We start from the raw sequence: 26,548 nt of genomic DNA on the forward strand, positions 1-26,548 counted from the left end.
AGAAAAGGAAGTCCTCTTCTGTAATACTCAGTAAATAATGTTTAAAATTAACATAGCAATAATATTATCTGGGAATATGATAGTAAATAGCTCCCCCAAAAAACTGAAAAAGTTGAAAGCAGTTTTCCTGGAGACAGGAAGTGGTGAGGTAGGTAAATTATGGTTTCATTATTGGCACATAACACTTTGAACTGTGTACATGTGTGATTTTAACACAAATGTTTAAAGATTAAATTTAAGAAAATAAAGTGTGAGCAAGAACTCCATTGCTATGGCAACCCGTGCGGCAGCCGCCTCTTTGTTCTTGGGTTGTTCCTCTCTCAACCGCCCAATTCCTCCGTCCTCGAGCGGCGGCCACGCCCCCTCCAGTGTGAAAGGCTGCGTTTCCGGCCCGTGGGGCTCCAATCAAAATGGGACGCCTGCTGGCGGTAACGGCCAGCCGGAGGGACGCGAAGGCCGGGGCCCCGCCCCCGACAGTAGGGTGTGTGACGTCACTTCCGACTTCCGTCTGTCTGCTGTCCCTGAGCACGAGCTGTGAGGGGATTCACTTGTGTGCGGAACTCCTCGGAACTATGGTGAGCCTGACCTCCCTGTCTCTTGCCCTGCCCCTGCTTCCCCGTGCTCTTGGCACCCCACTGCTTCCTCTGTCCTACTGGGGTTGTAGGCTCCGTTTCTGGCTTTCCGGCCCGCCGCACATGGTGCGAGCCGTGGGGCGTGCGGCCTGTGCCAGGCTAACCGGTGGAGCCCACCACGAGGGGGAGGAGTGGACCGCAAAGCCAGCGTCTCCTTCTGCCCAGGCCTTTGCATAGTCCCGGGAGCCCAGGCCCGCGCCTCACCCCAAGCGAAGAAATTTCTAGTGTGGGACCCGCCCCGCCCTCCCTCTAGGGGCGGAGCCTGGAGCGGCGGGGCCGGAGCCACCCGAGGGTGGAAGATGGAGGCCGCGTTCCCTCGCCCGCATGGCAGGCGTCCCCTCGATGGCAAAAAACCCCTCCCTGCCTCATTCTTAGTTCAAGATCGTCTTTTGTGTAGCCATAGGTAACTGTCAGTCTCGCTGGTGTATAGTTTATACTCCTGGGGCCTTGTAAATCCGAAAAGCCATGTCGCTCTCCTACAAGTCCCTCTCTCCCACTTAAATGCCTTCTCCGATGATGGAAGCTTCATTTGTTTGAAAACATTATTGTAAATGAGTTTTCTCTTAGATATCCACTTGTAAGACAAGTGGAAGGCACCTCAGTGTATGTGTTAGAGTATTGGTACTTAAACGAAATGCCTCTTGGTTTTCTTTTTTAGGCGTCCCTTTCCCTTGCACCTGTTAACATCTTCAAGGCAGGAGCTGATGAAGAGAGAGCAGAGACAGCTCGCCTGGTAAGCCTTGTTCTAACTTTTGTTTTAAAGATAAAACTGGAGGCCAGGTGCGGTGCCTCACTCCTGTAATCCCAGTACTTTGGGAGGCCGAGTTAGGGGGATGAACTGAGGTCAGGAGTTCGAGACCAGCCTGGCCAACATGGCGAAACCCCGTTTCTACTAAAAATACAAAAATTAGTCGGGCGTGGTGACGGGCGCCTGTAATCCCAGCTACTTGGGAGCCTCGGGTAGGAAGATCGCTTGAACCCAGGAGGCGGAGGTTGCGGTGGGCTGAGATCGCACCATTGCACTCCAGCCTGGGCGACAGAGCGAGACTCTGCCTCAAAAAAAAAAAAAAGTAAATAAAGATAAAACTGTACTTGAAGACGGTAAAGTTGATTCTGATAATCTCCTTGGTTTTTACTCCAGACTTCTTTTATTGGTGCCATCGCCATTGGAGACTTGGTAAAGAGCACCTTGGGACCCAAAGGCATGGTAAGAAAAATAGAAAAGTTTTATGTTTTAATATTGTTTTAGAACCCTTAGTGGAAATATAATTAATAACAAACATTTTAAAATGCTTTTTAATCTTTAGAACGTTTAATTATAAAAGACAAGTATGTTCTTAGTAAAAATCAGAGTCCCCAGAATCACCATCCCCAATCCTATGCCCCTCCTCAGTGACAAGTAGTGTTATAATTTGCATGTACTACTACTAATTTTCTGTTTATGTAGAATTATGTGTACTTTATTATGTATTTTATACTCATGTAATAGATACTGTTTTATAAAACATAGATACTATTTATCAATACTGTTTTGTAGCTTGGGTCTTTTAAATTCCTTTCAGTGTAAGTAGATAATACTGCCTCCTCTTTAACTGTCAAATATTATCTTGTACCTTAATTATTTTATAATTTAATTATGGCTGTACTGATAGTTTCTTTCCATTGTTTTTGCAGTTAACAGTGTTGAAACAAAAACTAGTGTCTCCCTGTGCTTCTGATGTTTCTAGGGGTAGATACCACGGTTTGGTTAACATGGTGTATGTATTGAAAACATTTGAATGAATGGATACCACAAAATAGCCATCCAGGGTGTTGATAACACTAGCACTGTATGAGAATACTGATTGAACCATGCATTCTTCAAGATGTACTTATATCTTAACTTGAACCAATTATGTTCCCTTTAGGACAAAATTCTTCTAAGCAGCGGACGAGATGCCTCTCTTATGGTAACCAATGATGGTGCCACTATTCTGAAAAACATTGGTGTTGACAATCCAGCAGCTAAAGTTTTAGTTGGTAAGTCTGAATATACTTTTTCACCAACCTAATAATACTATTGGTTAACATTTTTGAAATAACTTTATAAATAGGCTGTGTTGACCAATTGTACTGTCAATTGATGTCCACTGGGTTTTAGTTATCATTGTTAAAATACAAGCTTCAGGAGTGCCATATATTGGTGGTAAAACTGTTACATTTCAGACCTCAAAGTTCCAAAGAATTTTTTGTATGAGGAACCTTGATAAGTTTAGATTGGTAGTGAATATTTTTGGAGAATTTAGTAAGCAAAGAAGCAATTTTGAGTTAACTAATTTCTTTTTCTAGATATGTCAAGGGTTCAAGATGATGAAGTTGGTGATGGCACTACCTCTGTTACCGTTTTAGCAGCAGAATTATTAAGGGTAAGAGCAACTGAGCAACTCTGTTTTTCCTACTGTTTTTGAGTATCAGAGGTAATCAAGTCCTTACTTCCTCCATCTTTACTGTTGAGGAGTGCTTAATAATTTTCTATTTATAACTTTTATTTTATAACTATTAATAGGAAGCAGAATCTTTAATTGCAAAAAAGATTCATCCACAGACCATCATAGCAGGTTGGAGAGAAGCCACAAAGGCTGCAAGAGAGGCACTGTTGAGTTCTGCAGTCGATCATGGGTTGGTACACCAAAGTACTACTGTTCTAAACATTTAGTGTTCTTTCATAACATGCTTAATGCAGGTAGAAAAATTGTCTTCCTTGAAACCAGTCCCTGGTGCCAAAAAGGTTGGGGACCACTGTTTTAAGGCATTTTTACTAATTTTCCTATTTGCAACTGTATAATATTACTTGTTTTTCACATTCTTTTTATTTATTTATTTATTTTGAGACGGAGTCTCGCTCTTAGAGTTTCCCAGGATGGAGTGCAGTGGTATGATCTCGGCTGACTGCGTCCTCTGCCTCCTGGATTCAAGCGATTCTCTTGCCTCAGCTTCCCAAGTAGCTGGGACTACAGGCATGTGCCACCATACCCAGCTAATTTTGTATTTTTAGTGTAGATGGAGTTTCACCATGTTGGTCAGGCTGGTCTTGAACTGACCTCAAGTGATCCACCCTGCTCAGTCTCCCAAAGTGCTAGGATTACAGGCCACCCTCCTCAGTCTCCCAAAGTGCTAGGATTAGAGGCGTGAGCCACTGTGCCTGGCCATTTCTCATATTCTTGCCAATATTAGATTTTTGCTTGCTTGTGTGCTGTACCCTACCCCCCCCCCCTTTTTTTTTGGCATTTTGCCAGTTTGGTGGGGAAAATAATTTGTGTTTCTTGATTACTGCTGAGGTTTAATTCTTTTCTTATAGCTTACAAACTTGACCAGTTAGGGTAAAATTATCTTTTGACATGAATATCTAGATAAATTTTGAAAAGTAAGGTTAATATGTGTATTTGGTTGGTTTTATTTAGTTCCGATGAAGTAAAATTCCGTCAAGATTTAATGAATATTGCGGGCACAACATTATCCTCAAAACTTCTTACTCATCACAAAGACCACTTTACAAAGTTAGCTGTAGAAGCAGTTCTCAGACTGAAAGGCTCTGGCAACCTCGAGGCAATTCATATTATCAAGAAGCTAGGAGGAAGTTTGGCAGATTCTTATTTAGATGAAGGTATGTATGAATGTCAGATACAAGAAGCTTTGATTAGATGCTGAGGGCTGAATACTGAGTGAATTCTGTTTTGGGACCAGTGACACTTTACAAAGCCAGTGAACTTGAATTTAAGGACATACCATATGTGCAACCATTTTTGTCATTTCATTGACTGTACTCCTCTTCCCACACTATTCCAGCATTGTTGATGATCTCTAGAGTTTACTTAACTACCATGAAGTTATTTGCAGTCTCTGATAAAGAGGAAATGTAGTTTTCTTTTGCTAGAAATCATTTATTCTCAAATGGTACTTTTACCAGGATTATATGTGTATTCTCCAGGAAGGGTCTGGGTCAGTGATATCATTGTGTTAGCTGGTTGTCGAGGATGTACAGTTGACCATTGAACAACATGGGTTTGAACTATGTAGATTCACTTAACGCAGGTTTTTTCAATAAATATATTCAGCCCTTTGTGTCTGTGGTTTGTGTATGTGCAACCGAATGTGGATGGAAAATGCAGTATTTGCAGGATTTGAAACCCGTGTATATGGCAGGCCAACTTTTCAAATCTACTGGTTCCAGTCAGCCTGGAACTTAAGTATGTGTGGATTTTGGTGTGTGTGGGCATCTTGGAACCAGTATCCCTTGTATACTGGGGGATGACTAGTTTTTTTTAGAAAAGAATTTTAAAAAAATTAACTAGTAATTATGTATGTTTATAGGGCAAGAGGATCTAGTTCTTAAAGAGTGATAAATGAGACATAACAAGTACTGTTTTCCTAGTAGTACATTTTTGTTTGTAGAGTGAAGTTTTCCAGATCATCTTCACATTGAATTTACTTCACAAAATGACCTGTCAAAAAGTATAGGCATTCTTGTACAGAGAAGGAAAAAAAAAGAATTAGATGGTGCTTTATAACTTCTGCTTTTACCAGTGGTTTGGAGTCCTGGTTTTGGTGTATGTTATAGGTCTTGATTTGTTTTAAGAGAATGTCATGATTCTGAAAATACTCTTGGTTAAGTTTATATACAAGAGCTGTGTAGCATTTCTTTTTGTTTTTTTTTTTTTTTTGAGACGGAGTCTGGCTCTGTCACCCAGGCTGGAGTGCAGCAGCATGATGTCACCTCACTGCAACCTCTGCCTCCTCAGTTCAAGTGATTCTCCTGCCTCAGCCTCCCAAGTAGCTGGGATTAGAGGCGTGTGCCACCATGCCTGGCTAATTTTTTTTGTATTTTTAGTGGAGACTGGTTATTGCCGTGTTGGCCAGGCTGGTCTGGAACTCCTGACCTAAGGTGATCCACCTGCCTCAGCCTCCCAAAGAGTTGGGATTACAGGCGTGAGCCACCACGCCTGGCTGCTGTGTAGCATTTCTAATAGGAGCATTACAACAAGAATAGTAGCACAAGCAGCACCATTCTTGAATGTCTGCTGTGTACTAGGAATTGTAATAGGAACTTTAGTCATTTAGTCATCATGACCTGGTGAGTGAGGATTAAGTTCACTTGAATAGAGTAGAAAACCCAAGATAAAGGTGGCTTCGTAAGAGAAAAGTTTCTAACATAACCAAAAAAGGCCTGGAGAGGTAGGTGGTACTGGGTTTGTATGATGGTTCCAAAGCAACAGGACTAGGCTGGTAACTAGCACCTCTGCCACTGGTTACATTCCTGTTTTACAAATTAGCATCTCTGGTTGGATAATTTGTCCAAGGTTATATAGCCAGCAGCAGGGGCATGATTGGGGTCAGGTTTATCTGACTCCACTGTCCATGGTTTTTCATTTTTACCACCAGCCTCAATACCTGAATCTTCAGTTTTTCTCTTGTGGTGGTGATTTCAAGCTAATAAAAGTGGACTTAACCTGTTGTCTTTATTTTGCAACCCATACAGATGTGGGTGTAGTCTATATCTGAAACAAAAGTTTCAAAATACTGTTTAATTTTACTGTCTGTACTGTGTTCTCATATTTCCTGTTTCATATATTATTTTTTAAGTAACCCATTAAATGAATTTTGTAATAACTCTTCTAGTGGGGTGCTTTATACCAGGAGTGTCCAAGGAAGAGAATACAGTCATGGGTTCCTAGTTTCTGTTTCTGGTTGGGCCAGTAAAGCCCCTTCCTCATCCCTCTTTTCTTATCACTAGAGACAGAAGCTAAAATCCATGGCTTTCAGGCGCTAAAAGCCTAAAACAAAGCAAAACAACAACAGAATAAAGTGGGTTGGACAAGCTTGCTTTTATACCTTCTAAGAGCTTGGTAAATTGGACTTAAATAGCTTCTTTGAAATAGTGATATGATAAAGCAGACAGCTTTATAAGATTTACTAAGGCTGCTTTGAAGTATTAAATATGATACTGTTCTTATATTTATTGTAGGCTTTCTGTTGGATAAAAAAATTGGAGTAAATCAACCAAAACGAATTGAAAATGCTAAAATTCTTATTGCAAATACTGGTATGGATACAGACAAAATAAAGGTATGTAACTGTACTTTTTAAAAATTCAAATTGCTGGCCAGGTGGAGTGGCTCACTCCTGTAATCCTAGCAGTTTGGGAGGCCGAGGCGGTGGATCATCTGAGGTCGGAAGTTTGAGACCAGCCTGACCAACATGGAGAAACCCTGTCTCTACTTAAAAAAAAATACAAAATACAAAATTAGCTGGGCGTGGTGGCGCATGTCTGTAATCCCAGCTACTTGGGAGGCTGAGGCAGGAGAATCGCTTGAACCCAGGAGATCACACCACCGCACTCGAGCCTGGGCAACAAGAGTGAAACTCTGTCTCTAAAGTCTCAAAAAAAAAAAAAAAAAAAAAGAAAAAAAAAATTGCTGGCTTCTATAAACTCAGGAATCAATTGCACTACAAAGCTTGGGATAGGTGTCTATTGTATATATACACATGTATATACTTTTTGATATATATATTGGTAAAAATGTTGAGATATGCTATGGGACTCTTTAAAAAGAGTAATGAGGACTGGCATGGTGGTTCACGCCTGTAATCCCAGCACTTTGGGAGGCCAGGCAGGCGGATCACAAGGTCAGGAGTTCGAGGCCAACCTGTCCAGTATGAGATGGTGAAACCCCATGCTACTAAAAATACAAAAATTAGCTGGGCGTGGTGGTGTGCACCTGTAATCCCAACCACTTGGAAGGCTGAGGCAGGAGAATCACTTGAACCCGGGGGGTGGAGGTTGCAGTGAGCCGAGATTGCCCCACTGCACTCCAGCCTGAGCAACAGAGCGAGACTCAATCTCAAAAAAAAAAGTAATGAAACTGATGCTCTCTTTATGCTTTTCTTTGTCTTAGATATTTGGTTCCCGGGTAAGAGTTGATTCTACAGCAAAGGTTGCAGAAATAGAACATGCGGAAAAGGAAAAAATGAAGGAGAAAGTTGAACGTATTCTTAAGCATGGAATAAATTGCTTTATTAACAGGTCTGTGCTTGTAAGAAAGGATTTTTTTCTATGAAAGTTTAAGGAATACTTTATATTTACTTATGTTGAATTAATGATTTGTTAGGAACTGCCTTACATAACTTCACCTAAATTATGGATTTTCATAATTTGTAAACTGTGATTTATGCACACTTACAGTGGCCAGAATTATGGGATTGATTTATACAGTTACTATAATAAAGAACACCTGTTTTCAATGCTAGTAGTGGATGCATTAGTACTGTAATTGATAAATTCCAATTATACAGGTAAGAAATGCAGTCTTGTTCTAATTTGCATTTCTTTTACTTGTGTGGTAAAAATGTTTACTTGTTTTTTAGTCTAATGTAGTTTATCTTGTAATAGTTTTGAGCATAATATTTTCATATATTTTATTTACAGGCAATTAATTTATAATTATCCTGAACAGCTCTTTGGTGCTGCTGGTGTCATGGCTATTGAGCATGCAGATTTTGCAGGTGTGGAACGCCTAGCTCTTGTCACAGGTATGGAAAAAAGGTATTTTTTTTTAACAAACACAATAGTCACTCTTGGATTTATTATTTGTTACTATATGCAATTCATTGTTAAGAAATCAAAGGAAGGAGTTTAGAATTTCAACAGTTATACTGAAATCTATACTCTTGGATATCTTTAATTTAGAAATGCAGATACATTACATTTACTATACCAAATTATATACCACGTTTGCTGTAGGTATAGATTTCTTTCATTGTGTCACTGTTTTAAGGGTAGCTTTTTGGCTGGGTGCAGTGGCTCGTGCCTGTAATCCCAGCACTTTTGGGAGGCCGAGGCAGCCAGATCGCTTGAGTTCAGGAATTTCAGACCAACCTGGGCAACATGGCGAAACCCCATCCCTACAAAAAAAAAAAAAAAAAAAAAATTGGCCAGGTGTGGTGGCGAGCGCCTGTGATCCTAACCACTTGGTAGGCTGAGGGATGAGACTGTCTTGAGCCTGGGAGGCAGAGGCTGCAATCATGGCGATCGTGCCACTGCGCTCCAGCCTTGGCGAGAGAGTGAGACCCTGTCTCAACAACAGCAAAAAAAAGATAGATATATTTTTTCTCACAAACCTGTAAGACCATTGTTAAAATCTGAACAAACTAGAGCTTTAAAAAGTCTTAAGTCTATTTATATTTATCTAGTTTGTTCATTTGTTTTTATTGCCAAGTAAGTAGCTGAATGCTTTGTGTCCTTTGTAGTAGTACAGTTATAATAGGTAACCTTTATTGAACACTTACTGTATGCTGAAGAGTGAGTCAAGTACTGAAACATTACTTTTATTAATTTTTTTAAGTTTCTGAAAGTAATAAAGGTTAGCATAAGTGAAACAGTCAACATTGTGTAATGGAAATTAGTATACCTCAATACCCTTTAAAAGAAGTATGAGTGATATAATTCCAGTTGAGTCAAACAGAAACTGTGTTTGTAAATCAGACATGTCTGTCTATATCAAAATGACATAAGAGTTCAGGCTGGTTGCAGTGGCTCATTCTTGTAATCCCAGTGCTTTGAGAGGCCAAGGCAGGAAGATTGCTTGAAGCCAGGAGTTCAAGACCAGCCTGGGCAATATAGTAAGACTGTCTCTACAAAGAATTAGCCAGGCGTGGTGGCACATGCCTGTAGTCGTCTACTTGGGAGGTTGAGGCAGGAGATCTCTTCAGCCCAGGAGTTCATGGCTGCAGTGAGCTATGATCACATCACTGCACTCCATCCTAAGTGACAGAGCAAGACCCTGTCTTTAAATTAAAATAAATAAATAAATAAATAAAAAAATGTAGCTTGTCTGCTCTTTATTGTGGTAACTAATGGTTTAAAAATTTTTGTTTATTAAATGTTTATAGATTTAGGGGTATAAGTATAGTTTTGTTAATGGTTTTCATAGTAAACTCTAAGCCCTAGAAAACTAAGTTTAACAGATTTTTCTAGATTTTAGGTCCTTGAAAATGAATGAATAGGTTGGAAAGTGGGTTTGGAAATGGGAATTAAGGAGAACTGGAGACATGGGTTATGAGTTGTGAAGTCAGTAGGGCTGCCACATGGTTTGGAACTGCCATGATTATTAGAAGAAATTATAGTGTACTAACCTTTGGAGAGTGGACTTGGTCTCATCCCAGAATGATCTCTTAAGACATTTTTTTAAATCATTTGAGAAGCATAGTCTTCCTCTAACCAAGAGACATTTTCTTCTAATTACTTGAAGTGGGTTTACCTGCTTTAAAGTTCTTTAGGAGCCGCTGCATACTTGATGCTTTAAGGCGACAAATAAACAAAATTTAAGATGCTCATGTTTGTGTAATTCATTCTTTAGTTCCACAAAATAAAGATGTAAGAGGCCGGGTGCGATGGCTCACGCCTGTAATCCCAGCACTTTGAGAGGCCTAAGTGGGCGGATCACAAGGTCTGGAGTTTGAGACCAGCCTGGCCAATATGGTGAAACCCTGTCTCTACTAAAAATACAAAAATTAGCCAGGCGTGGTCGTGGGCGCCTGTAGTCCCAGCTACTTGGGAGGCTGAGGCAGGAAAATCACTTGGACCCAGGAAATGGAGGTTGCAGTGAGCTGAGATTGGCACCACTGCACTCCAGCCTGGGTGACAGAGCGAGACTCCATCTCAAAAAAAAAAGATGTGAGAAGTAAATGGTAATATATTGATGGGATAAACGTATCGTAAGGTCTTGACATGAAATTGCTGTATATACCCAGAAGAATGTTTATTTAAAGTACACCAACTATATGTCTATGAAGTTGACCACATGGTGGCTCCCATCCTTAAAAGCTCAGTAGTTGTCAAAGGTGTTTGATAACATTGGTTCTTGCAGGTGTCATTAAATGTCTTGAGCTGGGCATGGTGGCATGTGCCAGTAGTTTCATCCATTCAAGAGACTGAGGCAGAAAGATTGCTTATGCCCAGGAGGTTGGGGCTGTAGTGTGCTATGATGGTGCCTGGTGAACAGTCATTGCACTCCAGTCTAGGCAACATGGCAAGACACTGTCTCTTTAAAAAGAAAGAAACAAAGCCTTACATGTAGAAGGATGAAGTGAAAAGTTTCATAAGCCAAGTTAGTGTTATTTTTGGATATGACATCTGAAATATCTGTTGTGTCTCACATCTAGAACACAAAGCAGTCTCAGAATTTTCTCAGCCAGAAGTAAAAAGAACTTTATACAAATTATGAGTATAAATTAGTAGTTTAGAAGACCAGAGTCTTTATGAATTTATTGTAAAATAAATAATAGGGCATTGACAGATTTATCAGTAAGGAATAGGAAGAGAAGAGTTGATTGATAATATATGCAGTTCACATTATGAAAAGAGTAGTCAGCTAGAGAAAAGAACTTTGAAATGGAAACCTGACTTGCTTAGTTAGGAAATAGGGAATGAAGTGACTGACCTGTTCAGTTTACAGCATGGAAGATGGAGGGAAAATAGGAATAGAAATGAGACATAAGGACTAAAATTAATTTGTTCTTATTAAATTTGGTCTGGGAAATTCTTAGTATGCATTTCTTTTTTTTAGGCCTTAGGACATTTCATTTGTGATAGAGATACCAGGTGATTATTTTTTTTATTTTTTTTTTTTTTTGAGACGGAGTCTCACTGTGTCTCCCAGGCTGGAGTGCAGTGGCGTGATCTTGGCTCACTGCAAGCTCCGCCTCCCGGGTTCACGCCATTCTCCCGCCTCAGCCTCCCAAGTAGCTGGGACTACAGGCGCCCGCCACCGTGCCCGGCTAATTTTTTGTATTTTTAGTAGAGACGGGGTTTCACCATGTTAGCCAGGATAGTCTCGATCTCCTGACCTTGTGACCCACCCGCCTCGGCCTCCCAAAGTGCTGGGATTACAGGCTTGAGCCACCGCGCCCGGCCGAGATACCAGGTGATTATTAAGCGGTTCATGAAGTGTATAGTGGTTGACATACAGGACAAATATTTTCATGTCTTGTGCTGGGAATTATAGATTGGATTCAGAAGAGAATCTGAATTTCAATTCAAAAGTAACTGCTTTAAGACTCAGTTTAACCTTTGGGAGGTAGTATTGTGTGTGCTTATAGATCTGAAGCCAGACTGCTTGGGTTTGAACCCCAGCTTTTTATGTTCATCCTAGTTGGGTAACTTTGGATAGGAAAGTAAACCTCTTGGCCTCATTTTTATCGTGTGTAAAATGGATACTAATGGAGCCTATCCAAGAGGATTGTTTTAAAGATTAATTAGTCAATATGAAGTATTTAAAGAGTGCCTGGTATATAATAAGCAATCAGTCTTTAAAATGTTAAACACATCACCTATCATTATCCATTACTGCTTATTAGAAAACAGGAATTTTAAGCCTACCGTGCATTTAGCTAATAAATGTTTATGTTTATAGGTGGTGAAATTGCCTCTACCTTTGATCACCCAGAACTGGTGAAGCTTGGAAGTTGCAAACTTATCGAGGAAGTCATGATTGGAGAAGACAAACTCATTCACTTTTCTGGGGTTGCCCTTGGTGAGTGATTATGTAGATCCTGGTTAAGGTGTCTAAATTCTTGCTAGGCTCTGTTGAAGTAAAGGCTATTGTAATTACTAGAATAGTGTATCTTACAAGTCTCAACTCTTCAGAAGCATGATACATATTTTGTTTGAGTCTCTTGAGGTCAATCTTGTATTACTGTGTCTTTGTGAAAAGTGCATGTTCAACATAGTTTTTTTCCTTGATAACTTAGAACCATTATGAACCTTGATTGTTGGAGAATGTATAATACAGGAAGACAGATCAGCTTTCAGAACCCAGTAATATAACCAACACCTGTATAAATAATAGAAGGCAAACTTTTTGTCCCTAAGTGGTCACTGTGACTTTTAATTTTAGGTGAGGCTTGTACCATTGTTTTGCGTGGTGCCACTCAACAAATTTTAGATGAAGCAGAAAGATCTTTGCATGACGCTCTTTGTGTTCTTGCACAAACTGTAAAGGACTCTAGAACAGTTTATGGAGGAGGTAAGCATTTAGAAAATGTTGAATGTATTTTTATTTCTTGAAGTACAATATAAGTCATAAGTGGTTTTAATGGTTCTTATAGAAACTTTATATTGCCTTTGCACTAAATTTTAAAATGCTTGGCATATCTTAAAGTCAGTAATTCAGTATCTTGGAGACAACTAAGTTTTACAATATTTTGTTGGAAATTTAATCTATAGGCTGTTCTGAGATGTTGATGGCTCATGCTGTGACACAGCTTGCCAATAGAACACCAGGCAAAGAAGCTGTTGCAATGGAGTCTTACGCTAAAGCACTGAGAATGGTAAGTTAATCAGAATGAGAGATCTGAACTTAAGTTTTGTGGTTATTGATAGTTTTAAAATGAGTAGAAAATAAACTGGTTAATACTGCTTTTAAATTTAATTCTGGAGTTTCTCTTCTTCGTGAGCAGTAATTGAAACAGATATTACATTGTTTCTAAATGCGTAATTTTAAAAAGCTATCCTAGTTAGGAGTAAATCAGTGGTTCTTAGAGTGAGTAGTTACTTGTTTTCTTCATTTCATAGTTGCCAACCATCATAGCTGACAATGCAGGCTATGACAGTGCGGACTTGGTGGCCCAGCTCAGGGCTGCTCACAGTGAAGGCAATACCACTGCTGGACTGGGTAAGCAATCAAGGGGAACTTTGTGGCCGTTGTTAAAAGTAACTCTTTTCACCGGCCCTTTTTTTCTTTTGGAGCATAAAGAGTTAACGATAACCAACCATATAAAAGACTCTTCTGCTTTGTCCTCGTAACCATTATATGTGCTGGGAAAATGTGTGTGACTTTATATGCTCAGCATTTCCCAAACTTTGTTATTCCATAAGACATACAAAACTGATTAGAAGATTTGTAACTATTTGGTATATAATGACTATAGGATTTAAATATAAACAATACTTACACTCTGGAAAATAACATAAACTATTATGTTGCTTATACAATCAGTATTAACTCCTAATTTCATAGTAAACTTACTGCAAGATAATCTTGAGTACAGATCACAGATCTCCAGTCCATAGATAAGAGTGGCCAATGAGGCAGATTTAATTCGTATTGAAAAACTTTCTGACAAACTGTGCTGGACATTATAGAGTAGTCTTAAGAAGATAGATAATCCTGTCATTGAACCAGAGGGAGCACCGGTTAATCTGTGAGAAAGTGAAGCAGGATTCTCACAAGAAGAGAAGTTGTGTAGATGACTTCTGAATTTTCTTCCATTTGTTTTTCTTTTTTTTTTTTTTTTTGAGACAGAGTCTTGCTCTGTCTCCCAGGCCGGAGTGCAGTGGCCGGATCTCGGCTCACTGCAGGCTCCGTCTCCCAGGTTTACACCATTCTCCTGCCTCAGCCTCCCAAGTAGCTGGGACTACAGGCGCCCGCCACCTCGCCCAGCTAGTTTTTTTGTATTTTTTAGTAGAGACGGGGTTTCACCGTGTTAGCCAGGATGGTCTCAATCTCTTGACCCCGTGATCCGCCCGTCTCGGCCTCACAAAGTGCTGGGATTACAGGCTTGAGCCACCGTGCCCGGCCCCCATTTGTTTTTTATTATTTGACATTGTTGTCTTTAATTAGGGTGACCAGTTGACATCATTATTATTATTATTATTATCATTATTATTATTATTATTACTGAGACAGTGGTCTTGCTGTTCCCCAGGCTGGAGTGCAGTGGCACCATTATAATTCACTGTGGCCTTGAACCCCTGGCTGAAGCAGTTCTCCTTCCTCAGCCTTCCAAGTAGTTAGGGCACATGCCACAATGCCTGACTAAATTATTTTTATTTTCTTAAGAGATGGGGGCGATCTCACTATGTTGTTCAGGCTGGCCTCAAGCAATCCTCCTGCCTCAGCCTCCCAAAGTGTTAGGATTATAGGTGTGAGCCACTGAGCCTGGCCCCTTTTATTTTATTTGTTTATTTTTTGAGGTAGAGTTTTGCTCATGTTGCCCAGGCTAGAGTGCAATGGCATGATCTCAGCTCACTGCCACCTCTGCCTCCCAGGTTCAAGTGGTTCTCCTGCCTCAGCCTCCTGAGTAGCTGGGATTACAGGTGCCCACCACCATGCTCGGCTAATTTTTATATTTTTAGTAGAGATGGGATTTTACCGTGTTTGCCAGGCCAGTCTCCAGCTTCTGATCACAGGTGATCTAAAGGCTTTCTTTGAGCTCATTTGTAGGCATATCCACCTACTGAGTAAAGTAGTTGGGTGTTCTAATTTTATTAATAATAGGATTAATTTTTATTATAAATCATTAGAGATGTTTTGATAGTTAAAACTACTTTTTAGTAAACACTTTTTCTTTTTAGATATGAGGGAAGGCACCATTGGCGATATGGCTATCCTGGGTATAACAGAAAGTTTTCAAGTGAAGCGACAGGTTCTTCTGAGTGCAGCTGAAGCAGCAGAGGTGATTCTGCGTGTGGACAACATCATCAAAGCAGCACCCAGGTACCCTAACACTTTTCTCAGAAAAAATTATTAACAGCAAAACAAAAAAATTAGGGAGCTGTGTTCATTTTATAATTAGAGTTAATGAAAAGCAGAGACAGTTTTGCCTGGATAAAAGTATTATGTAAGTTATTTAAAATATCACAACTCTTAACACTTAAGCCAGAAAAACTTAAGAGGATGGGCAGCTGAGGTAGCTCTTAGGATTGAAAAGGCACAGAAAGAGCCATGCTTGGAAAGGTCAAGTACTGAGGACAATAGATGCTGTGATGCTTTCTATTGTCTTTAAACAGAATTATAGCAAAAGGAAACTGAGTTCTGTAACTAAAGTGTTCTGATTAGGGGCAATGTCATATAGCCACACCTACTCCCAGAAATCTTCACAATAAGTCAATGCCCTCAGCCACAATTGAAATACACTTAAAAAATGTGTGATACCTTGTTTGGTCTGATACTGTTTTAGAGATTAGGTATCTTTTATTAGCAAATTCTGAGTAATTTGCAGTAAAGAAACTTAATTTTGTTTAACCCAGCCTTCCAAACTTACCAGACCATGGGCTTCTTTTTCATGTTCCTTATTAATCTCCAGAGGACTTGTTTTTCAGATCAGTGCCCTGTGACAGCTGCTTCATAACTCTTTTGACAGTGGTTAGCATCCTAGTCCCTCCATAAGCTACTAAGGTTGAAAAGTTTATCTCTTTATATGACCCCTGTATAATGCTGTACTCTTTGATCTATTCTTAAGCTTCTTCAGCTTCTCTTAACTGTTGTGTTTGCCTCTAAAAGCAGTGTTTCTCAAGCTTTAGATCCTTGAACAAGCATTAAGTAGAAATTTACTAGTACCCTTATCCCATCTTTCCAAAAGATTGTTCTATGCCCCCTTATTGTATGGTCACCAAAGAATAAAAGATGAGAATAAAAGGTGCTGCTTCTTGGTGGGGGTATCTGCAGAGTCCCAAAGCAGAACAGTGTTGATGTGCTAGGGCATCACACGGAGAGGGGCTGAGTGGCTAGCTCAGTCTCGCCTAAAGCCAGCAGTCCCATTGCTGTATAACCCATTAGACCATGACATAACCTGGTCACCTCTTAAAAGCCCAACTTCCAATACTGCCACATTGGGAAGTCAGTTTCAATGTGAGTTGTATAGGGGACACACATGCAAACCACTGCAGAGCTATAACAGTTTTAGTACAGGATTCTAGTTGTGTTTGTATTTGGTATAGTACTTCGGATAAAATCATGCTCTTCATTTTTCACTGTTGACTTTTTTCTTACTTTCATAGGAAACGTGTCCCTGATCACCACCCCTGTTAAGCATTCCCACGTGCTGTTGATCTTTGGACCAGTTTCTAGCAAAGTTGTGTTTGAAAGGTAGTCTCTTAAAGAAGACTGTGGAATCTGTTTATTGGTGCCCATTTTGTATCCTTAAGTTTGGCTATTTAGCTGACCTTCTCTTTAACATAGGTCTAATTTATTTGCCGTGTCATTTTCCATACAAATCAGTTGATTTCAAAGTTCATTTCTCATACTGTGCATTAAAATAAACATTTGAACAATTACTTGGTTCTTATGTCTTATATGTGTGTATTCTGTTTGAACTCTACTTAATGAAAATTAATGATTATTTTAAATATGGCATTTTCCAGCTTAATGATTGGCCATCTACATTTTTGAAATAATTATCTTGATTAATATAAGCCCAAGTTAAGTGTGATAAACACACCATATATTAATCTTTTGGTTTTGTTGCTGGGCCATAAGAACCCTCAATTATGGCCAGGCGTGGTGGCTCATGCCTGTAATCCTAATATTGGGAGGCCACGACAGGTGGATCACTTGAGGTCAGGAGTTCAAGACCAGCCTGGGCAACATGGTGAAACCCCATCTCTACTAAAAATACAAAAATTAGCTGGGCATGGTGGTGGGCGCCTGTAATGCCAGTTGCTTGGGAGGCTGAGGCAGGAGAATCACTTGAGCCTGGGGGACAGAGGTTGCAGTGAGCCAAGATCGCACCACTGCACTCCAGCCTGCGTGATAGTGAGACTCCCATCTCAAAAAAAAAAAAAAAAGTGTAAATTTTACTACCCGTTTAATTTTGTTTAGTGAAAAATGCCATAAACTAGTACTCATTAATTTTGTGTAGTCTAAATGCTGTCTCTTGCATTGGAAAAAATTACAATGCTTTCTGTGATGTGATTTTTTTTTTTTTTTCTGTTTTTTGAGACGGAGTGTCCCTCTGTCCCCCAGACTGGAGTGCAGTGTGGCGCGATCTCGGCTCACTGCAACCTCCACCTCTTAGTTTCAAATGATTCTCCTGCCTCAGCCCTTCGAGTAGGTGGGATTACATAGTAGTCTGCCACCATGCCTGGCTAATTTTTGTATTTTTAGTAGAGATGGGGTTTTGCTATGTTGGCCAGGCTGGTCTCTATGTTATATGATATTTTTATGCTTGAAAAAGTCATATTAAATGTTGCAAGATGATGTGCTCTAAGTACTTTTTGTTTTTTTGCTTTTTTTTTTTTTTTTTTGAGACAGGATCTCATTCTGTCCCCCAGGCTGGAGTGCAGTTGTGTGATCACGGCTCATACGGCCCCTATCTCCTGGGCTCAAGCGATTCTTTCACCCAAGTAGCTGGGACTATGGGTGCATGGCATCATGCCTGGCTGATGTGGTTTTTTTTGTTTGTTTGTTTTTTTTTTTTTTAACTTGTAGAGACAGACTTTGCTGTGCTGCCCAGGCTGGTTTTACAGCACCTCTTTCCAATGCTCTGTAAGGTAATTTCTCTAAAAAGTATGGTTAGACTTACGTATTGTTACTGATTGGGTTTTTTTTTTTTTAAATTTTTTTTTTTTTTAATATAAAGGGTTTTTGTTTGGGGTAAGTGGATAAGAGAATGAGAACGGGTGTAAGTATGGACTGAGTTCGCTGGTTTAAAAGGCAGCTCTAGATTTGGAGGCTGTTACTGCATCAGTATGTAGCAGAATAGACAAGAAGTAAGAGCCCAACAGGTTGAGTTTTTATTGGACAGCTGTGCTAACATGGAGGGACCTTCCCATAAAGGAGCAAAGGATTTTTAAAGAAACACTGATAGACCAAACATGTTTTTGTTTCAGGGTCAGGGGAAAAGTTGAGACATCTGAGAATTTGTCTCAATATTTTAATATTTGTAGATGAGATTAAAACTAGAAAAATGTGACATTATCAGAATTACACTGATTGAATAGCAATACCATCTGCTGTGTGATTTTTTTTTAAGTGCTTTATCACACATTAGTTGTGATCCTCACAACTGACGTAGGTGGAGCAGGAGAGCATATGAGAGAACCCACAAAGGATGTGGTGGGACAGGTGAGTTTATCCTGAGGGACCAGATGGCATGGAGTTACACATATTTTCTTAGGTACTTAGGCATATTTTCTCCAAAGACCTTAAAACAGATTGGCCAATGAAGAAGTTTAGAAAAGTAAAAATATGGAAACTACTATATTCAAAAATATAGCCATACCTTGCCTTCATATATTCTGAAGCCCTTACAATCTCAAGTTCACAAATAATCTTTTCAGTTTCAGAGGTAAGTATGACCTAGACCTAACTCCTGTTAACGGTTTTTTTTTTTCTTGAAACGGAGTCATGCTCTGTCGCCTAGGCTGGAGTGCAGTGGTGTGATCTTGGCTCACTGCAAGCTCCGCCTCCTGGGTTCACACCATTCTCCTGCCTCAGCCTCCCGAGTGGCTGGGACTACAGGCGCCCGCCACCACACCCGCCTAATTTTTTTTGTATTTTTAGTAGAAACGGGGTTTCACCGTGTTAGCCAGGATGGTCTCGATCTCCTGACCTTGTGATCTATCCGCCTCGGCCTCCCAAAGTACTGGGATTACAGGCCTGGGCCACCACGCCTGGCCTGTTAACGGTTTTAGGATGGAGTTTTTACAATTTTAGATTTGGGGTACACGTGCTGCTTAGTCACAAGGGTATTATGTGTGATGATGGGGGTTGGGCTTCTAGCATATCCATCACCCATATATTGGACACCGGACCCAATAGGTAACTTCAGCCCTCAGGCCTATCTTACCCTCCATGCTTTGGAGTCCCCAGAGTCCATTTCCTCCATATTTAAGTCCACGTGTTGCTTTTGTTTAGTTCCCACTTAAAAATGAGAACATGTGATATTTGATTTTCTGTTTCTGTGTTCACTTAGGATAATGGCCTCTAGCTCCATCCGTGTTGCTGCAGAGGACATTTGTTTTTCTTTTTTATGGCTGTGTTGTATTCCATTGGTGTATATGTACTACATTCTTAAAAGTCCAGTCACCTTTTGGTGGCTTGTGGTTGGCTTTGTGATTTTGCTACTGTAAATAGTGCTGCAACTGCAGGTGTCTTTGATAAAATGATTTCTTTTCCTTTGGATAGATACACAGAAGTGGAATTGCTCGGTCAAATGGTAGTTGTAACTTTATTTCTTTGAGATACCTCCATACTGTTTTCCATAAAGGTGGAGCTAATTTACATTCCCACCAACAGTGTATGAGTGACGGAAGGAGTTTCTTTTAACTCAGAAATAGCAAGCATGGAAGTAGTGAGTTTTTGTTTTCACAAGACTTGTGACCTGAAAGTAGAAATTTGGAATGGGTCTAAGTGCTTAGGAGCTTAAAATCTATCCTAGTTAACCTTCAGTTTTTCTCTGAGGAAGGATAATTTGGGTTTGATGTTTTACACTCATCAACCCCAAATCCAGTCTTCCCCTGCTAGCTGCCTTGCTCACAGCTCCCTGTGGATTGGTTTTCTATTGCTTTAACTGAGGATGCACTGGCAGGAGATAGGGAGACAGAATCTATTCTCTTCCTGCCTTTGCTCTTTGTCTCTGGAGGTAACTGCATCCCTGCAAGACCTGCTACTATATCTTTGTTAGGCAGCACCTCTACCATGGCTCTTAGCTCTTAATGGATTTGGGAAACGGTGTTTTGTTTTGTTTTGTTTTGTTTTGAGAAGGAGTCTTGCTCTGTCGCCCAGGCTGGAGTGCAGTGGCAGGATCTTGGCTCACTGCAAGCTCCGCCTCCTGAGTTCACGCCATTCTCCTGCCTCAGCTTCCTGAGTAGCTGGGACTACAGGCGCCCGCCACCTCACCTGGCTAGTTTTTTGTATTTTTTAGTACAGACGGGGTTTCACCATGTTAGCTAGGATGGTCTGGATCTGACCTCGTGGCCCACCTCCCCTCGGCCTCCCAAAGTTCTGGAGTTACAGGTGTGAGCCACTGGGCGCGGCTGAAACGTTTTTTTACCCTGTTCGGTCTTACAGGTGATGACAGCTGCTGCTATTGTGTCTGGGTTGCTATTGTTTTTTTCCCCCACTTCACCGTGTCTTCACTAAAGTCTCTCCATGTAATCACATGGGGTGATAGCAGTTTCTTGCCAGGGCTCCGAATAATAGAAGTCAACAAAATACTCTGTACAAAACCCTTCATAAAAGTCTGCCGTGTGCCATATTAGCACATTAGGTCAATAGAAGATATAAAGAGAACCTTTTTAAAAATCAAAATTACTATAGAACTTTTCAGATTCTCAATATGAAGACTAAAGATAACCCTGATTTCATTTATGATTTTAAAATTGTGAGCAGTATATAATAGCACTTTTCAAAGGAATATTGAAAAGATGACGTGAATTAACTTAACCTGAGGAAAGTACCTGGCCCGGCCTCTGGCAGCGCTCCACGTGTCAGCCTTTCCTCCTGTCCTGTGGGCTGGGTACTGACAAAATCTCCCATCTTCAAGAAGTGTGGTGGAACTGTACAAGGCACTGATGATTCAATGATAAGACCTGCTTAGTGTTTGCCAGAAGTGGACAGTCCATAAGGAAAGAAAGGCATGCATATCTTGTTGTTTTCAAATAGTAGTAGTATCCTTTCTATGGTACTGAGATGACAAATAGTGTGCTTAAAAACAAACAAAAAATGAGCAAAAGGCAGAGTAAAAGTATCTAACAGGGCCGGGCGCGGTGGCTCAAGCCTGTAATCCCAGCACTTTGGGAGGCCGAGACGGGCGGATCATGAGGTCAGGAGATCGAGACCATCCTGGCTAACAAGGTGAAACCCCATCTCTACTAAAAAATACAAAAAATAACTAGCCGGGCGAGGTGGCGGGCGCCTGTAGTCCCAGCTACTCGGGAGGCTGAGGCAGGAGAATGGCGTACACCCGGGAGGCGGAGCTTGCAGTGAGCTGAGATCCGGCCACTGCATCCCAGCCTGGGCGACAGAGCGAGACTCCCTCTCAAAAAAAAAAGTATCTAACAGGACCCATGTCTTCAGTCACATGCTTCCTGCCCCTTAAGAAACAGATTTAATGCCAAGAAATAGTCCCGTGTTTTCAAGTACTTTGGTGATTAAGTTAATTCTAGAATAATAGATAAGGATCAAAGTATATCCATTTAGAAATTTGCAAATGCATCTTTGGTAATCATGTCTGTGTGTTTTCCTATTTTGGTAAGGCAGGAACATTTGACCAAATTGTGGTTATATCTCTTATATTCAGGACTTTAGATATTATGGTTGAAAATTTTCTGAAGGGAAAATAGCTTTGTTGTTGTATTGCCACTTTTTTTTTCTCCTGCAAATCATGGGATGCCACTTTTTTTTTTTTTTTAAGCAAGGAATTACACTTGCTTTTAGGGTAAATATAGGTGTTGTGCTGCCTGGTATAATAGTTAGTAAAAGAACATTTTATGTAAACCTTCACTGTCACATGCCAGGCACTGTTCTATGCATTTTATACACAGTAATTGGTTTAATCCTTACAGTGCCCTGCTGAAACTGTTACCATTTTACTGATGAGGAAACTGAGGCACACAGATGATAACTGACTAGTTCTTGGCAAGCCTGGGATTTGAACCCAGGTAGTCTGAAGGGCCTTATGCTACATTGCCCTATGTACATTGGGCAAGCCACTATGCTACATTGCTTAGCCACTATGCTACATTGCTTCTGGTTCACTGTGTTGGATATGTGCCTTTAGTTTGAGTTCAGTTGCTTATTAGGGCACAAACCCACTTTTAAGTGTAAAATTACAAACTCTAGAGATGTTGCATTTTAGGACAAAATAAAGAAGCAAACTTGGTTGCTGGTTCATTTCCATTGATTCCATGTTAAAGATTTCAGTTGGCATCACTCTTATTTATGGACTCTAAAATCCTATGTAAACTTCTGGAAGACCTTTTCCCTTTGATGCATTAACACTTTGAGTTTCAAGACTTAAAATCAGGAGCAAAAGAGTTACATTTGGTGCTTCAACATTTTCTTATTTTACTTTCTAATTATGTCAACATTTCCAGAAAACATTAGAAGGGTTATAGACATGTAAGTATGCATTTATATACTTTATAAAATTGATTGAAATCCTACAGTGAAAACTTTTTGGAAAGCAAATTCAACAGCAAACACTTGACCGTACCATTTGAGAAATGTCTGTTGCATATTGATTGTTTTAGAATAAAACAGCTTGATTATGGGCCAAAATGTTTATAATTTGACTACTGATTCAGACCATTTAGCTCTGTAGATGAGAGTTCTGTATGGATCAATTGGCTTCACTCTGTTTTATGGTTATAGTCTGCAACTACAGAATGGCCGATTAATCTTGGGAAGGGGAAGACAGGGTCAAAAGAAAGTCAGCAATCGATAAACCTTGCTATAGATTAAGCTTAGAATGCAAGTTCTGTTGACAAAAGTTTCTATCATCAGCTGAATATAATTTGGCTTCCGTCATTAGGAATGAGATAAATCCTAACTGTCCAACAGAAATCTGGGCTTGTTTCTAAAGGAGTTAAATATGTTTGACCTGAAAGTTTAAACCTATTACATTAAATGATTAAAGGGGCCTTTTTTCACAGTCTGATCAATGGGTTGCAAATGCTCTGCAGATGGGAGGTGGCAGTAGGAAGGAATTATGCAATATCATGGAAATTTCTCTTCCTTTAGTTTAGCAGGAAATATTTCCGGTAGGAAGACATGCATGAAAATAGGTCTGTTGTGTAATGTCATTTTAGAACCAAACTTTGTTGGGTTAAGATGCTTTTATGGAAAAGGTCCTTTTAAAAACTTGGTACTGTATGTTTTAGTTAAGATGACACTTTTTGTGTCCTTGTTTGCTGAAAAGGTTCAAGTACATAAAGAATTGTGTTATTAAATCACCCACTAACAACAATTTCTTTAAAGTTTATATATTTGTGAGAAGGTCACAATTTACATACTTTCAAAAAACAAAATACCTTGGTTTATACACTGTCAAAACAGTCTATAGAAATCAAAACACATTGAAACAAAGGCAGAGATACTAGGCGAAAGAGGCAGAGACTTCCTATATACACTACAACTTGCTATTCAAATTTCAAAGTACTTGTTTCAAGTGATCACATTTCTCACCTACTACCTTTAGACTAATATGCTTCTGGAAATGTGGTTTTCCTCCAAGGACAGGGATTCAATTTAGCTCAGCTCTGGCTCATTAGTGTGAATAAACAGAAGGGCTTTGCTTCAGGGAGGTAGACAGGAATCACAACAAGGCTTGACTTTAATGAGACTGCATTGCCACAGAGGTTATCTTTTCCAGATGACTTCCAACATTGTCAGTGACAGTGAACTGTTGGGAGCAGATCTTGGCTCAAACCTTTAGGGAAAATGAACTAAATCAGCATGAGCCATTGTCAAGTTTAAGGTGACAGCTGAAGGCTGTGTGTGGTGGCTCATGCCTGTAATCCCAGCACTTTGGGAGGCTGAAGCAGGAGCATCGCTTGAGCCCAGGAGTTTGAAACTAGCTCGAGCAACATAGCAAGACCTCATCTCTACGAAATTAGAAGATTTAGCCAGGTGCGCACATCTGTAGTACCAGTTACTGGGCAGGCTGAGGCGGGAGGAAGGCTTGAGCCCAGTAGTTAGAGGCTGCAGTGAGCCATGATTGTGCCACTGCACTCCAGCCTAGTAACAGAGCGAGATCTTGTCTCTAATAATAATAAAAGGGGCAGCTGGAGTCCACCAGAGGTATTGTCCATCAGGGATCTTTTCAGCAGGCACTAAACTGCTGGGGAGAGTTTCATCTTGAGCCTTTACAACAACAAACAACTTTTTTCTGTGAATCTGACTGATTGCCTAGGTAGAAATGTCCTTTTCAGTGGCCTCAGTGATACATTGATACTGTTTATGGTCATTTACAGTAAAGAAAATATGTCCTGCAAAGGGACAGACCACCAGAATATTTAATTCTATGACAAATACCTTATTTGAGGAGCTCATGAGCCTCATGACCAGTCACTTCTGGAGAGTGCAGGAGTTCAAAGTGTCCCAGCCCTTTTTGCTCTTCAGTGTTTCAAAATATCTGCATGGAGAAGCTGTTTTCTTGCAAACAAGAATTCTCTGGATTCTCATGCCATCATTGGCACACAACTCCCCTCTGGAAGAAGAGCTGTTGGCCAGAAATATTTTCTCAGTGTGATTTATGGCATTCCACCTGGCTGTCTCCATCAGTCTCTACTAGCAGAGCCACCCCCAAATGACCCAGAGCCATCCTTTCCACTCCAATGGAGAGGCTTCCAAAACATGCTGCAGTTGGGTCCCTGGCACTGACTTGCAACTGAAGCTCCTCAGGAGTTGGTAAGAGGAAGTGGAGGAGGTGGGACTGGTGCCTGTAGCTCCTGGCTTTCCTCTCTGACCAACGCATAGCGCCTGGCTTTTCTAGGGTCAGGCTCTGGCGTCTCCTCTGCCCATCTCCCCACACGGCGCACACCTTTGGCCACCTTGGGTGCATTCCTGCAAGGATTGTGGTCATAGATGACCAGCTTCAGACTTGACAGATGGGCCAGGCTGGGGAAGTAACGGATGCTGTTCTGGTCCACATCAATCACCTCCAGGAAGGGCATGTGAAGCAGCACAGCGGGGAAGTCAGTTAGCCGGTTGCCCGAGAGCCAGATGGTCCTCAGCTCCTGGAGGCGCCGGAGCTGGCCTGGCAGCAAACGCAGGGCATTAGAGCCGGCATGCAGAGTCTTAAGGAGACTCAGCTCACAGACAACCTCTGGCAGCTGGGTGAGGCAGTTGGCCTCGATCCATAGGGTCCTGAGGTTCTGGAGCAGGCTCAGCTCACTGGGGAGGTCGCAGAGTTTGTTGTTGCCCAGGTAGAGGATGCAGAGTTGTTTCAAGGTGCACACCACTTGGGGCAGAGCCTTGAAGTTGTTGAAATCCAAGGCCAGAATCTGCAGGTTCTGTAGCTGCCCCAGCTCCGGAGGCAGGCTGTTGAGGTGGTTGTCACTCAGGTAGAGCTTGACCAGCTCCTTGAAGGAGCACACGTGCAGGGGGAAGCGGCGTAACTGGCTCCCACTCAGATCCACCATCTTGTCCAGCGGCATCTCATGGAGGTCCCTGACCACATAGTTCTGGCAGCAGTCAGCAGGGATGAAGGCCACGAGGGCCCTGATGGTGTTCCCCATGCAGAGGCTGGGGGTATGGTGAGCCCCAGAGGACCGACTCACGGAGTGGGGCTGGCTCAGCTGACTGCTCTGGGGCCTATCCTACCCTCCCATTATAACTTGGGGATTGCATGACAAAAGCCAGTCACTTTGACAGAGAAAAGTGCTCCTGATAGCAACTTGAGTGTCTGGTGACAGCGCAGCAGTCCGGCAGGGGCTGGGAGGCCATGTCTGACTCACATGCTTGCCTTTAATCACCTAAGCCCCAATCCCCTTTATCAACTTTTTTTTTCATTTCAAGCTGAAAATAGCTTTGCTGTTTTTTCCCTAATGATAAAATATTAACACATCACATAAAGGTGTAAAAGAAGAAAACAAAAAACACCCATAGTTCTATTATGCAGAGATAAATACTGTATACATTTGCATGTGTCCTCTAGCCTTTTTGCTATAAGTAATCATTTGTTTTTTAAAATTGCACTTTAGGAGCTTTTTTTTTTTTTTTTTTTTGAGACAGGGTCTCATTCTGTCACACAGGCTGGAGTACAGTGGTGCAATCTTGGCTCACTGTGGCCTCGACTTCCTCGACTCCAGCAATCCTCACACCTCAGCCTCCTGAGTAGCTAGGACTACAGGTGCACACCACCATGCCCGGCTAATTTTTGTATTTTTTGTAGAGATGAGGTTTCGGCATGTTGCCCAGGCTGGTCTTGAACTCCTGGGCTCAAGCGATCTGCCCATCCCGGCCTCCCAAAATCCTGGGATTACAGGCGTGAGCCATGGCACCTGGCCAGGAACCTTATTTTTTAATCATGACATATCATGAACATATTTTTATGTTTGCAGGTATCTATGCAATTATTTTTAACACCTGCATAGTGTTCCATTATATGGATGTACAGTAATTTAAACAGTTCTCTGTGGTTAGGCATCTAGGTTG

General features: G+C 41.0%; 2 protein-coding genes across 3 annotated transcripts; one reads left to right on the forward strand and one right to left on the reverse strand.

Annotated features, from left to right (window-relative positions):
- The first annotated feature begins 367 nt into the window (after positions 1–367).
- On the forward strand, positions 368–16,722 carry CCT2 (chaperonin containing TCP1 subunit 2). 2 transcript variants are annotated; one of them, XM_025403831.1, is made up of 16 exons: positions 368–575; positions 1,291–1,365; positions 1,774–1,839; positions 2,540–2,651; positions 2,961–3,037; positions 3,178–3,290; positions 4,073–4,275; positions 6,634–6,734; positions 7,565–7,692; positions 8,095–8,198; positions 12,080–12,199; positions 12,563–12,691; positions 12,892–12,995; positions 13,240–13,339; positions 15,022–15,163; positions 16,447–16,722. In XM_025403831.1, exons 1-16 carry the CDS (start codon positions 411–413, stop codon positions 16,475–16,477), a joined length of 1,770 nt encoding a protein of 589 aa, XP_025259616.1. In that variant the 5' UTR covers positions 368–410; the 3' UTR covers positions 16,478–16,722. The 2 variants fall into 2 exon arrangements, with proteins under 2 accessions (XP_025259616.1, XP_025259615.1); XM_025403830.1 differs by lacking the exon at positions 16,447–16,722 and having other exon boundaries at positions 15,022–15,724.
- A 6,635-nt stretch (positions 16,723–23,357) lies between these two features.
- Positions 23,358–25,949, reverse strand: LRRC10 (leucine rich repeat containing 10). Its single transcript, XM_025403832.1, has one exon. The coding sequence runs from the start codon at positions 25,627–25,629 to the stop codon at positions 24,790–24,792; it is 840 nt and encodes a 279-aa protein (XP_025259617.1). The 5' UTR covers positions 25,630–25,949; the 3' UTR covers positions 23,358–24,789.
- Between the last annotated feature and the right edge of the window lie 599 nt (positions 25,950–26,548).

This window comes from Theropithecus gelada, chromosome 11 (assembly GCF_003255815.1).
Source record: "Theropithecus gelada isolate Dixy chromosome 11, Tgel_1.0, whole genome shotgun sequence".
Taxonomy (NCBI): Eukaryota; Metazoa; Chordata; class Mammalia; order Primates; family Cercopithecidae; genus Theropithecus; species Theropithecus gelada.